General features: G+C 41.8%; 1 protein-coding gene across 1 annotated transcript in view; it reads left to right on the top strand.

Annotated features, from left to right (window-relative positions):
- The window catches only part of PRKDC (protein kinase, DNA-activated, catalytic subunit), a 378,101-nt gene that overhangs the window by 91,740 nt on the left and 272,994 nt on the right, over positions 1–13,367 (top strand). The window contains exons 18-23 of the mRNA XM_089678402.1: positions 3,446–3,605; positions 4,208–4,294; positions 4,435–4,554; positions 6,515–6,674; positions 7,377–7,483; positions 8,147–8,237. Of these exons, the coding sequence (XP_089534528.1) occupies positions 3,446–3,605; positions 4,208–4,294; positions 4,435–4,554; positions 6,515–6,674; positions 7,377–7,483; positions 8,147–8,237 (725 nt within the window). The remainder of the gene's footprint in view (positions 1–3,445; positions 3,606–4,207; positions 4,295–4,434; positions 4,555–6,514; positions 6,675–7,376; positions 7,484–8,146; positions 8,238–13,367) is intronic.

Below are 13,367 nucleotides of genomic sequence, written 5' to 3'. Positions count from 1 at the left end.
AAAAAAAACAAGCAGCAGCGGGTGCTGTGGACCCAGATGACACAGTCTCTGATTCCTCAGATAGTGAGGAGGATTCCTCTGCCATCTTGCTGTGCATGAAAAGGCGCTGGTGGCCACACTCATTACAACTGTGCAGGAGACCTTGTCAATGGAGGATACTCCAGGGGCTTCCAAGGAAGTGGCTGGCCCCTTTTGTACTCACAAGAACCTACCTATTTTGATAAATTTACCTACAAGGATTAGGTACGTCTGAAGCTTCCTTTTGTGGTCCTGAAATAGTTTTTTGTGCGTTACCCCTTTGAGGAGGCTGTTTTGAGGAAGTGGATCCTCCCATCTCTAGGTTGATCAAGGCAGCATGATACCGGTGGAGAGGTCTTCTCCCTTGCAGGATCTCGTGTATAGGAAGGCAGAATCAATCGCCTGTTCTATGTTTGCTGTAATGGCACATCATCTGGTTTTGGCCACGGTGTTTGTGTCTGACGCTTACTGAGTGGGTTAGGCTCTTGCACCATGATCTGGGTAATGAGCAGGTATCGTCAGTCTATGTGGAACTTGCGGACTAACTGGCCTAGGGGCTCAAGTACATGTTTGATGCAGACCCCCTGATTTCCAAGCTCCCAGTTCTGGCAGTTGTGCTTCCGCGAGTGCTCTGGCTAAAGTGTTTGTCTGCAAACCAAATGTCTAAGAAGGCCCTGGCTGAATTAATGTTGCAGGGTGTGTGGTTATTTGGCACTAACCTGGATGACAATATCAAGAATCTTATGGGAGGGAAGAGTACCTTCCTCAATCCAAAAAGGCAAGGCTGCACAAAAGCAGCTTTTTTTTTTTTTTTTTGTTCGTTCACCAGGCTCTTTGGACAAGGGTTCTCCTGTAGGTGGCAAAACTGTTCCTGGACTGGCAAGCCTGCCAGGCTCGGGGAAGAGTCGGCAGAAGGCAATGCTTTAAGCAGCCCCTGGCTAACTTCTTCCTTACCCAAGGAACTTTGTTCACACCCTACCCTTGGAAGCACATTACAGGTCTGTCATGAAGCTTTTCGCAACACATCTATTTCTCCAACCCTGGGACACAACAACAAAAATTTGCAACGCCTCACAGCCAGTGCTTATACCCATCTGACAGATTTCCTACCCATTTGGTGGACCCCCCTGGATTTCTGGGGAGGCCTCCAACTCTGATACAATCTCTGCTTCAGCTGTTGAATGTGGCAAAGGCTTGTATTCCACTCTGCTGGAAGGAAGTTACTCCCCCCACACTATCTCTCTGGTTTTTTTAAGGTAAATGACCTCAGGGACACAGAGGACCTAATGGACACTATGTGTAACACAAAAGAAATCTTCCGGGACACCTGGAGACCTTGGCAATATTTTGTCTACAAGGAACTTACCCCTCCTCAGTGCATTTTAAACTTTCTCTGGCTTTCTCTTCCTACTTGGCAGAGGGTACTTCTTATGTATCCTGGCTCTCGTACTTCCTCCCTTGGCCCTCGCCACTCCTCCCTCCCGCCCATCCCCTCTCTTACTTTTGGTCCTTCCCTGCTTTCTTTTTCCTCTTCTTCCCTCACCCCCATTCTCTACTCTCCCCTTCCTTTTTTTTCCTTTTGTTTAATTCTCTTTTCACCACTGTCCACACTCTGATGCCACATTCCTAGTCTGTTTTGTACAGATTTGTATCCCTGGTTAAGTAGATGTCAATGCCTTTGTCTCTGTTTTTCGGTTCAAAGTGGTCTGAAAAGTCACAGCCTATTCTAGTACTTAAGCAACATTCTATTAGATAACCTTTTTTATGGTACAGTGCAATGTTTTGTAAACTGCTCTGATCATTCTACTGATCATGGACAACACTTTGTTTTGTTTAGGGCCCATTCACACCATGGTGCAGAGACATCAGTTTTTCTGAACACTTTCTGCGGGAAATCAATTGTTCTGTATTGTTCTGTTCTGTTCACACCACAACTCTAGTATCACATGCAGGTTTTTCTGCACAGGAATCCACAATGTGTATAAAACACATTGAAGCGCACATGAAAACTGATGTCTCTGCAAGTTTACATCAGTTTTTTTTGCACGTATGGTGTGTAAGAGGTCTTACTGTGCCTCTTTTACATGTATTATGGCAGTCCTGGTAACACTGTTTGAATGATGTACTCTTTTATTATAACGTCCGGTGAACTGCCTACATTTTGTACATTTTTTTGCCTTATCTGTGCACAATTAATGCATGTATTAGGAATTCCAAAAAAGAAGCCTCCCTTTTGAGCATATTAGGAATTGCACTGCTCTCGCTTTCCCAGAAGGTCACCTTTTTGGTTGCTATCACTTCCACTTGTTGAATGTCTGAGCTGGCTGCTTTGTCCTGCAAGTCTCCCTATTTGGTCTGACACAGGGATAAGGTAGTTCTTCTTCCGCGTCCCTACTTTTTTTTTTGAAGGTGGTGTCTTACTTACACTTGAACAAGGACATTGTCCTTCCTTCCCTGTGCACGTATCCTTTACATCCCAAGGAGATTGTGCTGCACTCCTTGGATGTGAATCGGGTGTATCTGTCTGCTGTTGCCTCCCTTTGGAAGTCGGACTCTTTTTTTTTTTTTTTTTTTTTTTTTTTTTTTTTGTCATTGCAAATGGGCCACAAAAAGGCCTGACAGCCTGCTCTGCCACTATTTCCCAATGGATTAGACAGACGGCTGTCCAGGCTTAAGCCACTAAGGGTTGAACTTCCCTCTTCCTTGTTACGGCCCACTTTTCCATGGCAGTTATTGACTCCTAGGTGTTTTGGCATCACTGTGTCTCAAGTTTGCAAGGTAGCTACCTGGTCTTCCATCTCACCTTTACTAAGTTTTGGCCTCAAGGTTTTGCAAATGGCCATCTGAAGGGTCTTATTTTCCTTCTTATTGGGTGGTGGTGTGTGTTTGCCTACCCCTCATTGAGGTGCTGCTTTGGGACGTCCCTACGGTCAAGATTCTGAAGTGCTGTGTCCGTCAATGAATGAATGAAAGAAAAAAAAAATTTGATTTTTTTGTTGTTCACTGTAAAATTCCTTTCTCTGAGGTCACTGACTGACAAACACAGCACCCAACCCTGTATTTGTTTTTTTATCCTTGTACTACTTTGTGATGAACTGAGCTGCCTATAGCAGAGAGGGGGTTTACCACCTATTAGGACTGCCCATAGGCAGTGCTGTGCTTGTTTTTTTTTTTTTTTTTTTTTCACCTTGTGCCCTACTTCTGAAGGTGGCATTATAATTTATTGTCAAGATTGTAAATTGCTGTGTCCATCAATGAACTCAGGGATTTTACGCTAAGTAACAAAAAAATCCAGTTTTTCTGTATTTGCAGTATTTTAAAAGAAGTTTTTTTTAATACTAGATATGCACACAAGTGTTCCACGTAGATGTTATGCTGTTTTTTTTTGTTTTGTTTAGTGATTGATATTATATTTCTTTCATTCTAGTGAAATACTACCAAGCAAGCATGTGGAGTTCTTTGAGCCCTGGGTATTTGTGTTTGGCTATGAGCTTATTCTGCACTCCACACGGCTGCCTCTGATCAGTGGATTTTATAAACTGTTGACTGTTGTAATGAAAAACGCCAAGAAACTAAAGTACTTTGAGGTATTGAATGTGATCCCAAACACAATTCATAAGCAGAGTTCATTTCATGCAAGATCATTTTGGCAAATAGTGTTGGAAAGTTTTTGGTTTCTTTTTTCCCTATAGAGAATCTCTAAGGGTTTCTAATAACTTCATGTCCCGTACTTGTACAAAAATGGAAAAGCATATATAAAAAGGAATTTTAATGAAATGTCATGAATGACTTCTGAGCATTAAGGTGCATTCACACCTGAGTGCTTTTGGCCCAATGTGTTTTTCACGTGTTCCTGGCATGAAATGTCAAAAAGCAGCTACTGTACCCCTTTTTTGAGCTGTCTTTGGCGCATTTTTGAATACCATTTGTTTGCTAATTTTTCGAGTTTTTGTTGCCTAACAAAATGCCCATTTCTTACGCTGTGAATGGGGCCTTATTTATATATTATGCAATCACCATTATTGCAGTAATTTGGTTTGGTGATCGTAGAAACTCTTTTTAATGAAGAAAGCAGTCTGTTACTTCCACTTCAGCTTTTATATTTTATAGAGTTTGTAGAAAATCTACCATGTAAGATCGTGATATGTTGGTTGTTTGTCTTACACATTACACTTATTTTTTAAATCAGGGTTTCTGTTCAAAAGGTTCTAAGAAAAGTACAGAAGATCCTGAGAAGCTTTCTTGCTTTGCACTGTTTTCAAAATTTGGAAAAGAGGTATAGTATATTTCATTTAGTCATTTTCTGTTTTTTTGTACAGTTTTTTACATATTTATTTCTGAGTTTTTTATTGTGCTTTTTATATACCTTGTTTACACTGTTCTGACTTATGATAATGGTGTGCTTGTTGATTCTAGGTATCTGCAAAAACTAAACAGTTTAAAGATGAGCTTTTGGCATCTTGTTTAACATTTATCCTTTCTCTACCTCACAATATTGTCATGCTGGACATGAAAGCCTATGTTCCGTTATTGCAAGTAAGAATACTGACTTCAGAACCTTCTCTAATAATGCATTGGTGAATAATAATAATTAGTATCAAAATCTCTTAAGGTTCCTTGAACACTGTTTGCAGTGCACTACCACGTGTTACTATGGGGTTTATTGAAGCAGTCCATTCATTTACAATAGTTAGCTAGCCCATGGCAATGGATGAGAGATATTCCTGTGGCATTTGTTCAGTATGATAGCATGTGCAGTGTGGTGCGCTGCTGTGTGGATATGTTGGCATTGCGTTGCTATTCTAAATGAAAGGCACCTGCAATAAACCATTCCTTTCCTTTTTCATCTTTTCCAAGCAAACAAGTAAAAATTGTTATTGTGCTGCTAATACAAGATGGGAAATTTGAAACTTTGTTATAATTAGGAACTTCATTCCATTTACACTAATTGGAATTTTGTAAAATCTAGTGTAGACTCCTCTTACTCGTTTTTCTCCAGTAATTGCACATTGGATTTCAGTAAACTTTACAGTGAGCTTAATAAGGTCTGCTGGTTGTTATTAATAAGAAATAAGATTGTAAATGTGAAGATCTATAGAAGTGGGCTAGACAAAGCTAGAGTGGTGTTTTCTTGTTCACACATGGCAGCTGCAACTCACAGTGACAGTGTGATGACAATGGAATTGCTTGTAACAACTCTGTTTAGTGTTTGACCATGAGCGTCACTGTTGTGATCTGCCAAAGCTGTTAAAACCAAGTGCCCTATTAAAACAGTGCTAGAACAAGCACTTGCAGAACATTTTTAAAATGCCCTGAACTCAGGTGGTTAGTCTTTTTACAGTGTATGCTTATATTTGTGAATATGAAATGTTTACTCCATCAAATGAGTAGGTTTTTGGCAAGCATATTAGTTTGCTAAATACTGCAGAAGAATGCTTATCCTACAGTTGGCAAAGGGCAGTGACAGTCCTCAATGCTGGATGGAAGCTTTGACTGTGATAGGTAGCAGCCACTTTAACGAGTTTCTGTAAATACTAGGTCCATATTTGATCATTGTGTCTAATCTGCCTTTTTTTTTCTTTACCAATGCTTTATGAGCCACCAAAACTCTGATGGTAGTTTATGTTGTGGAGAACATCAGGTTTAAAGGCTAACTCCACCTTGTGCAGCATCTTACATCATATTTAGGGTGTATCATGGTGCCAAGTGAACTCCCCTTTCCTTGACAGCATGCAGGAGTTCTTCTTCCTCACATCCGCTGTCACTTTTGAGACCTGTGGCAGAATGAACTACAAATCCCTCGGCAAACAGAGCATAAGTGTGGTGACCACTGCACTCGTAGTCCATTGACACTTCCTCCAGCTCTCCAGCTGAATGTTTGTACCTCCTTACAGACACTGATCACAGGTGTAATGCTTTGCCACCACTTAGGCAACATAATAAATGAACATTGTGGTTTTTTTTTGTGCAAAAAAAAAAAAAAAAAAAAAAGGTGAATTTTGTATTTTTAAAAGGCGGACTTAGCCTTTAACCTTACCCTTTTTTGACAAAGAACTTTTTAATGTTGCTTCATAGTCAGTTGACTTAGAACTGTGCTAGAGAATGATGATGAAAGTTAATACTTACTTGAAGTATCCTTTTCAAAAGCTTTATTATTAAAGCTTTTTGAAATTTCTGAATTTATACATTTCTTACCCCAATATGTTTAATAATAGAAGACACTTTTAGGGGCAAAGCCAGATGTAGTGGAGCAGGGCTAAAAGCACATATTTTCCAAGCTATATAAATAGTTCCCCAGATTTTGAAGATTTCAATTTTTGCTACTATATGCTCTCTGCAACAGATTACCCATTTTCTATTCCACCATTCTTGTGTGCGAGAAGACAAAGTTTAGCTTATGCAGTGTTTTGTCTGCCTTTGTTCCAGTTATGTAGATAACTGATTAATGATACTGTAATGATACAGCTGTAAAATGGTTTCCTTTATTTTGATCTAGTCTGCATTTAGGTTGGGCTTGAGCTGTCCTTCTCTTGCTGATGCTGGTCTTGATGCCCTTAACGATTGGTCTTCCCGAATTTGCCCAAGTAAAATGCAGCCTTATTACAAGGATATTCTACCATCACTGGATGGATACTTGACTAATCCATCATCTTCAGGTATTAGAGAGTATAGAAAATGTATGTTTATTGAAAGGGGGACATTTATAATCGATTGTCATGGACAGCGCAACTGGCCAACCACTAGTTTTCACATATATTAAGATTCTAAATGTTTAAAGACTTCAGTTTGCCATACACTAGTAGACGTTTGTTCACAATTTGTTGTTTTTAAGACAGGAACAATTGAGTACTGTCCGTGATACTTTTTTTATTTGCACTAACATACAATTTTGAGGACAAGCTTTTGGGGAATGTCCCCTTCTTCAGGTCTAAGCAGTACTGTTTTTAAGAACGCTTGTTCGATTGTTGATTTTCTACACATTAGTTGGGTCAGATTGATGTCCGTTTTCCACCACAGTGAAAAGAAAATGCAAAAAAGCAGGTTGAAAAATGTTCCTTGTACGACTGATTTTGTAACGGTGCATGCAGGTTTTGTTTGGAAAAGTCCATTTGCCCAAAAATGTAATGTCAAGAGCCAATATTTTTCAAAGTACTTTTGACCAACATTCATCAAATCATCAAATTTTCTGATAACTTTTCGTGTGAATATTCAATAAACAAAAATCAACTAGCCTATGGCCAGCTTTATTTGCATGGTAACTGTATTGTCAATGTTGTTGAAAAGTAGTAGTAGAACTCACTATGGATCAGTACCTTAAATTTTGCCCCTTACAGTTAACTTGTGTTTTTATTTTTTAGATGACTTGCTAAGTCCTCTTGAAATGATGCGTCTGTCACGTGCAACCCAAAAGGGTTTTAATAAATATCTTGTTCAGCAAATAAAAAGAGCAAAATCACTATCAGTGGTATGTTTTCTTATATTTTCCTAGGCTTCTAGTAAATATAATCTGTGTGCATGTAAGGTGACCTTAATATATTCTTAAAGTAAAGGTTGCTACAAGATTAAATTTATGGAGGATGGAAATTATTCTATATGGTCTTTTGGAGCTCTTTTCATCATTTAAATATGAACTTTAGAAACTCCAGCTGGGCTTGTACATCAACTGAGAGTTTTAGGGAAACAAAACTTTGGAATTGTACCCAAAACAGGCAGAGGGCAAACAACCAGGTACCAGTATTGCCTGTGCTTTCCTTTTAGCTTATATATCCCCGTTACTGACTTACCTTTGTTCTGCACTATGTTTGTGTGCAGGCAAGACATCTTGTTAGAAGCAGAGTTCTAATATCAGAGCCTCCAACACGGAGAACAGTGAGCAGTACAGTGAGGAATAGCAGCCACAGACAGGATAATCTTACACAGATACAGATGTATAGCTGTGAGGCTGTAAGTAAAGGAGTGCCTAAGCACCTTACATACCAGCAAATGCATTTCTATTTTTCAGAGGGAATTTAAGAAAAAAGAAAGATGTTCCTATAGCACAGTAAATCTTCAGTTTTTAGTTTCCACTACACTTTAAACATGATTGAACTTTGGAGCAGTAAGGTATTCTTTTCCTTTATGTTTGCAGAAGGAAGAGGTGTCTTTGGCATCAGTGAGGAACCGAGTAGTGCAAATACTTGGGTGTCTAGGAGGACAGATTAATCACAGCTTGGTTACAGGTAATTTTCCATTGATTTCCTAAAGGATTCATGTTTACTGTAGTCTGTGGAAAGTCTTTTTTTTATCAGATTTTATTTAACAAAATGTTAAATCTTATACAGACAATACAAACAAAGCAAGCCACAAAGGATAACAACCCCCCCCCCCATATAAACCTACCCATGGATTGCAGTCTATGAAAATTCATATTTGTTAATTGTACATCGTGTGGCACTAAGCCTCGATATATTAGCTGGTGTCATTAGATGGAGATAGTGCCTGCAAATGTTCTTCTGCAGATCTCCTTTTCACGGCTTAGGCCCCTTTTTTCTAGCCTGTTCTGAGCTCTACTGCTGTGATGGACAAAGGCTTCATCCGGATTGGTCGCCTATGGCCAAAAGGCAAAGACTGTACCCGAACCCCAAATGCAAGGTTGAGGACGGCCTGTAATGCTGGATCCTGTCGACATCCATCTCCTGGGAACAGTGTATCAGTTGATCTCGCTGGGAGGGTGCTTTACAGGTCCAGGGCAGTGAGCCCACTGGAGCGTAGTTGAGTCCCTGAAGGCCCTGGGTGGTGTGCTCATCGTGAGTGGTGACAGCCTGTAATGCTGGACCCTGCCGACATCCATCCTGGGTACAGTGTATCAGTTGATCTCGCTGGGAGGGTGCTTTACAGGTCCAGGGCAGTGAGCCCACTGGAGGGTAGTTGAATCCCTGAAGGCTCTGTGTAGTGTGCTCATCATGAGTGGTGACGATTGTGCCTGCTGGGCCTGCAGCCTGGGACTGGTGAATGCCTCTGTAAAATCTAGAGTCTTATGCCTGCAGTGTTCCCTGTGCATTGGTGCTGATAGGTTGAACTTGTAGGCAGAGTGGTATTCTGTAGCTCCAGTGTTCAAAAGGGGTGGACAGTGTACAATGACATTATTTTGTTTGTCTACATTGAGGCCATCTTTCCGGTAAGACACAGTAATTTGTGTGATCACAGGCTCTGACTCAGAAAGCACAGAACAGCTCCTTTGGTTCAGCTAATCAGCCACAGCTCCTGTGCAGCACAGGAACCTACAGTGCATCGGCACCTTTCCACAAGTACTGGGACACTTGTCTGGTAAGGGTGACTTTGCTGTTTAGGTTTTCAGGCTTGGGCCAGCTGTGTGTCTTCTCCCTTATAAGGGTATCAAAGTCCTACTAATCCTCACAAGCCATGGCCTTGCACAGGCAGAGAGGTGGAGGAATGGATGATGAGGTTGGCTCCCAAATCCCTCTATCTGGCAGGGAGGACCCCCTATACAGTTTGTCCTGTAATGCCTCCCCTAAGGTTCAGACCAGCTATGAATTCCTGCCCTTATCTGTCTCGGAAACACATTCCTCTAGTTCCTTTATGTCAAGGAAGGAATTTTCTGCAGCCATTTCTTATTTGCGAGGACAGCTCTCGGGTCGCCTGAGATGCATGTGTGGCAACTCTTCTTCCCTGCCTCCGTTTTTGTGGCAGAATGACACATCTTCCAGGAAACCATCTTCCTTTTACAACCAATTTTAATGTTCTGGCCTTCTTTACCATGCACACTACCAGAGTGGAAAATTGGCAGGTTTTCTTTTTCATTGGTCAGCAGCTGAATCCTGGAGAATAAACCCTTCTTCCAAAGATGTTCACAGAGATTTGTCTTCAGTGGGGGATGCTGAATGTGGATGTATTGGCAAACAACAAACTAGGCAGGTTTGATTGTCGAGTCAAGGATCCTCAAGAATTTGCGACTGATGCCCTGGTGACTCCTTGGGGTCAGTTTTCCCTGATCTTTTCCTTCCCTTTTTTTCCGCTTCTTCCTTTCTTGATGAACAGAATAAAGGTGGAGGGCATTCTGGTAATTCTGATAGTATCTGCTTAGCCAGAATGAACATTGTTTGCAGACATACTATACAAACTTTATGCCAACATTTAACCACTCAGAGCTTAGTCTCAGGGGAATGACCAGGTGTTATATCACGCCATAGGTCATGTATTTACCACCACTTCCATCTAAGCCCTGTATAGGGTAGAGATGGCTTCTGAAAAGCAGGTATGTTTCCCCATTACGAGATGTGACAATTTTTAATTCCCAGAATGCCTACATTCAGTGCCATCTTTAAGGAGGGGCAAAAGGGGCAGCTGCCCTCGGCCCATTCATTACTGTGGGCCCCAAAGCAGCTGCCCCATACTTGCCAAATGTCCCCAGTGTACTTTATCTTATCCCTTGAAGTCTTCTTCCTGTGCTGTGTCCCAATATCGATGTGTGAAATGCTGTCACTTATGCTGCCCAGCTCTGCCCAATTGCCATGTAAAGATGACTCACCTGTGCAGACCCTGTCAGCTTTCACATGTAAATAGCGGCAGCATTCATATGTAAATAGCAGAGGCAATGTGACATTCATATGTAAATAGTGGTGGAATTCACATGTACAGTGGGGCAAAAAAGTATTTAGTCAGCCACCAATTGTGCAAGTTCTCCCACTTAAAAAGATGAGAGAGGCCTGTAATTGGCGTCATAGGTAGACCTCAACTATGAGAGACACAATGAGAAAGAAAATCCAGACAATCACAACAAGCAAGATTTCTGGCTCTCACAGACCTGTACCTTCTTCTTTAAGAGGCTCCTCTGTCCTGCACCCATTACCTGTATCAATGGCACCTGTTTGAACTTGTTATCAGTATAAAAGACACCTGTCCACAACCTCAAACAGTCACACTCCAAACTCCACTATGGTGAAGACCAAAGAGCTGTCGAAGGACACCAGAAACAAAATTGTAGACCTGCACCAGGCTGGGAAGACTGAATCTGCAATAGGCAAGCAACTTGGTGTGAACAAATCAACTGTGGGAGCAATATTTAGAAAATGGAAGACATACAAGACCACTGATAATCTCCCTCGATCTGGGGCTCCACGCAAGATCTCATCCCGTGGGGTCAAAATGATCACAAGAACGGTGAGCAAAAATCCCAGGACCACACGGGGGACCTAGTGAATGACCTGCAGAGAGCTGGGACCAACGTAACAAAGGCTACCATCAGTAACACATTACGCCGCCAGGGACTCAGATCCTGCAGTGCCAGATGTGTCCCCCTGCTTAAGCCAGTACATGTCCGGGCCCGTCTGAAGTTTGCTAGAGAGCATTTGGATGATCCAGAAGAGGATTGGGAGAATGTCATATGGTCAGATGAAACCAAAATAGAACTGTTTGGTAGAAACACAACTCGTCGTGTTTGGAGGAGAGAGAATGCTGAGTTGCATCCAAAGAACACCGTACCTACTGTGAAGCATGGGGGTGGCAACATCATGCTTTGGGGCTGTTTCTCCGCAAAGGGACCAGGACGACCGATCCATGTACAGGACAGAATGAATGGGGCCATGTATTGTGAGATTTTGAGTGCAAACCTCCTTCCATCAGCAAGGGCATTGAAGATGAAACGTGGCTGGGTCTTCCAACATGACAATGATCCCAAACATACCGCCCGAGCAACGAAGGAGTGGCTTCGTAAGAAGCATTTCAAGGTCCTGCAGTGGCCTAGCCAGTCTCCAGATCTCAACCCCATAGAAAACCTTTGGAGGGAGTTGAAAGTCTGTGTTGTCCAGCGACAGCCCCAAAACATCACTGCTCTAGAGGAGATCTGCATGGAGGAATGGGCCAACATACCAGCAACAATGTGTGCCAACTTTGTGAAGACTGACAGGAAACGTTTGACCTCTGTCATTGCCAACAAAGGATATATAACAAAGTATTGAGATGAACTTTTGATATTGACCAAATACTTATTTTCCACCATAATTTGCAAATAAATTCTTTCCAAATCAGCCAATGTGATTGTCTGGATTTTTTTTCTCATTTTGTCTCTCATAGTTGAGGTCTACCTATGATGCCAATTACAGGCCTCTCTCATCTTTTTAAGTGGGAGAACTTGCACAATTGGTGGCTGACTAAATCCTTTTTTCCCCACTGTATATTATGCCCCCCTGAGGTTCTAGCCACCATCACCTTTGCTGAATGCTGCTCACTGTAGAGGTAAACAGGGACATGCAAGAAAGTCTTGTTTGCAACTGTGGTGCAAAAATTGGGGGTAGGGGGAGGGGTGTGCAGAGGTAGTCAGAAAAGGAATTAGGTGTGCAAAGTGGGGATGTACAGAGGCAAGGAAGGTGGGTGCAAAGACGAGCAGAGGAGGCATGTAGCGTTAAGGTGGTGTTGGGGGGGAGAGGGGGATTAGAGTGGAGAGGATGGGGGAGGTTTGGGGTGCAGAGGTTAGCAGGGAAATATCGGATGCAAAGGTGTACTGACAGGGTGGGTACTGATGTAGGTCACGTCTAAGGCATCCCATTCATTTCAGTGGGATACTCTTTTTGCTAGAAATGCAGAAAAAAAGTCTGACCCTTTTTCAAAATCACACCGATACACACAGTGCCACAGCACCGTGAATTTTGGTGCATGAGGAAACGCTCACTGCAGCACATGTGTGAGGGTGCCATTAACAATGAATAGCACTGCTGTATATCTGCTAGAGTGCAGAATGTTTCTGTGGTGTCCTGAAAGCGAGTTTGTATGCGTTCCCGACACTTACAAATGTCAACATAGGCTAAATGTCTCATTTACATTGGTGATCAGTGTATGTCTTCTCATTACCTTGGGGCATGGTGTAAAATCCTTTCATTCACACTAGTGCTCTGTGTGAATGTCCCCCTTACATTGGTCATTGTAAATCCCTCCTTATGTTGGTGGTCACTGTGAATTCACCTATTATATTAGTGGTCAGTGTAAATCCCCTTTACATTGATGGCCAGTGTAGAAACTCCTTTTTATATCGGTAGTTGGTAGAAAAAAAAATCCTAACAAGCAGAAATCATGTGCTGTGCTATCAACTAACCAGTGAGCTTTAATGTGTGCTGTAACCTCTAGAACCCGTTATGGTGAGCGGATAATGATATGCTGTAATCTCCGGTAGCCAATTGTAATCACTGCAGTAAACTGATTTTGAGTCTAGCTGCTATTTACAGTGCCTTAAAGTATTCATGCCCCTTGAAATTTTCCACATTTGTCATGTTACAACCACAAATGGAAATGTATATTATTGAGATTTTATGTGATAGACCAACTCAAAGTGGCACATAATTGTGAATGAAAGGAAA

The sequence above is a fragment of the Staurois parvus genome, unplaced genomic scaffold (genome assembly GCF_062004578.1).
Source record: "Staurois parvus isolate SC_StPar_1 unplaced genomic scaffold, SC_StPar_1.0 ptg000205l, whole genome shotgun sequence".
Classification (NCBI taxonomy): domain Eukaryota; kingdom Metazoa; phylum Chordata; class Amphibia; order Anura; family Ranidae; genus Staurois; species Staurois parvus.
The sequence above is the reverse complement of the archived record's forward strand: the minus strand, read 5'-3'. Positions and strand labels throughout refer to the sequence as shown.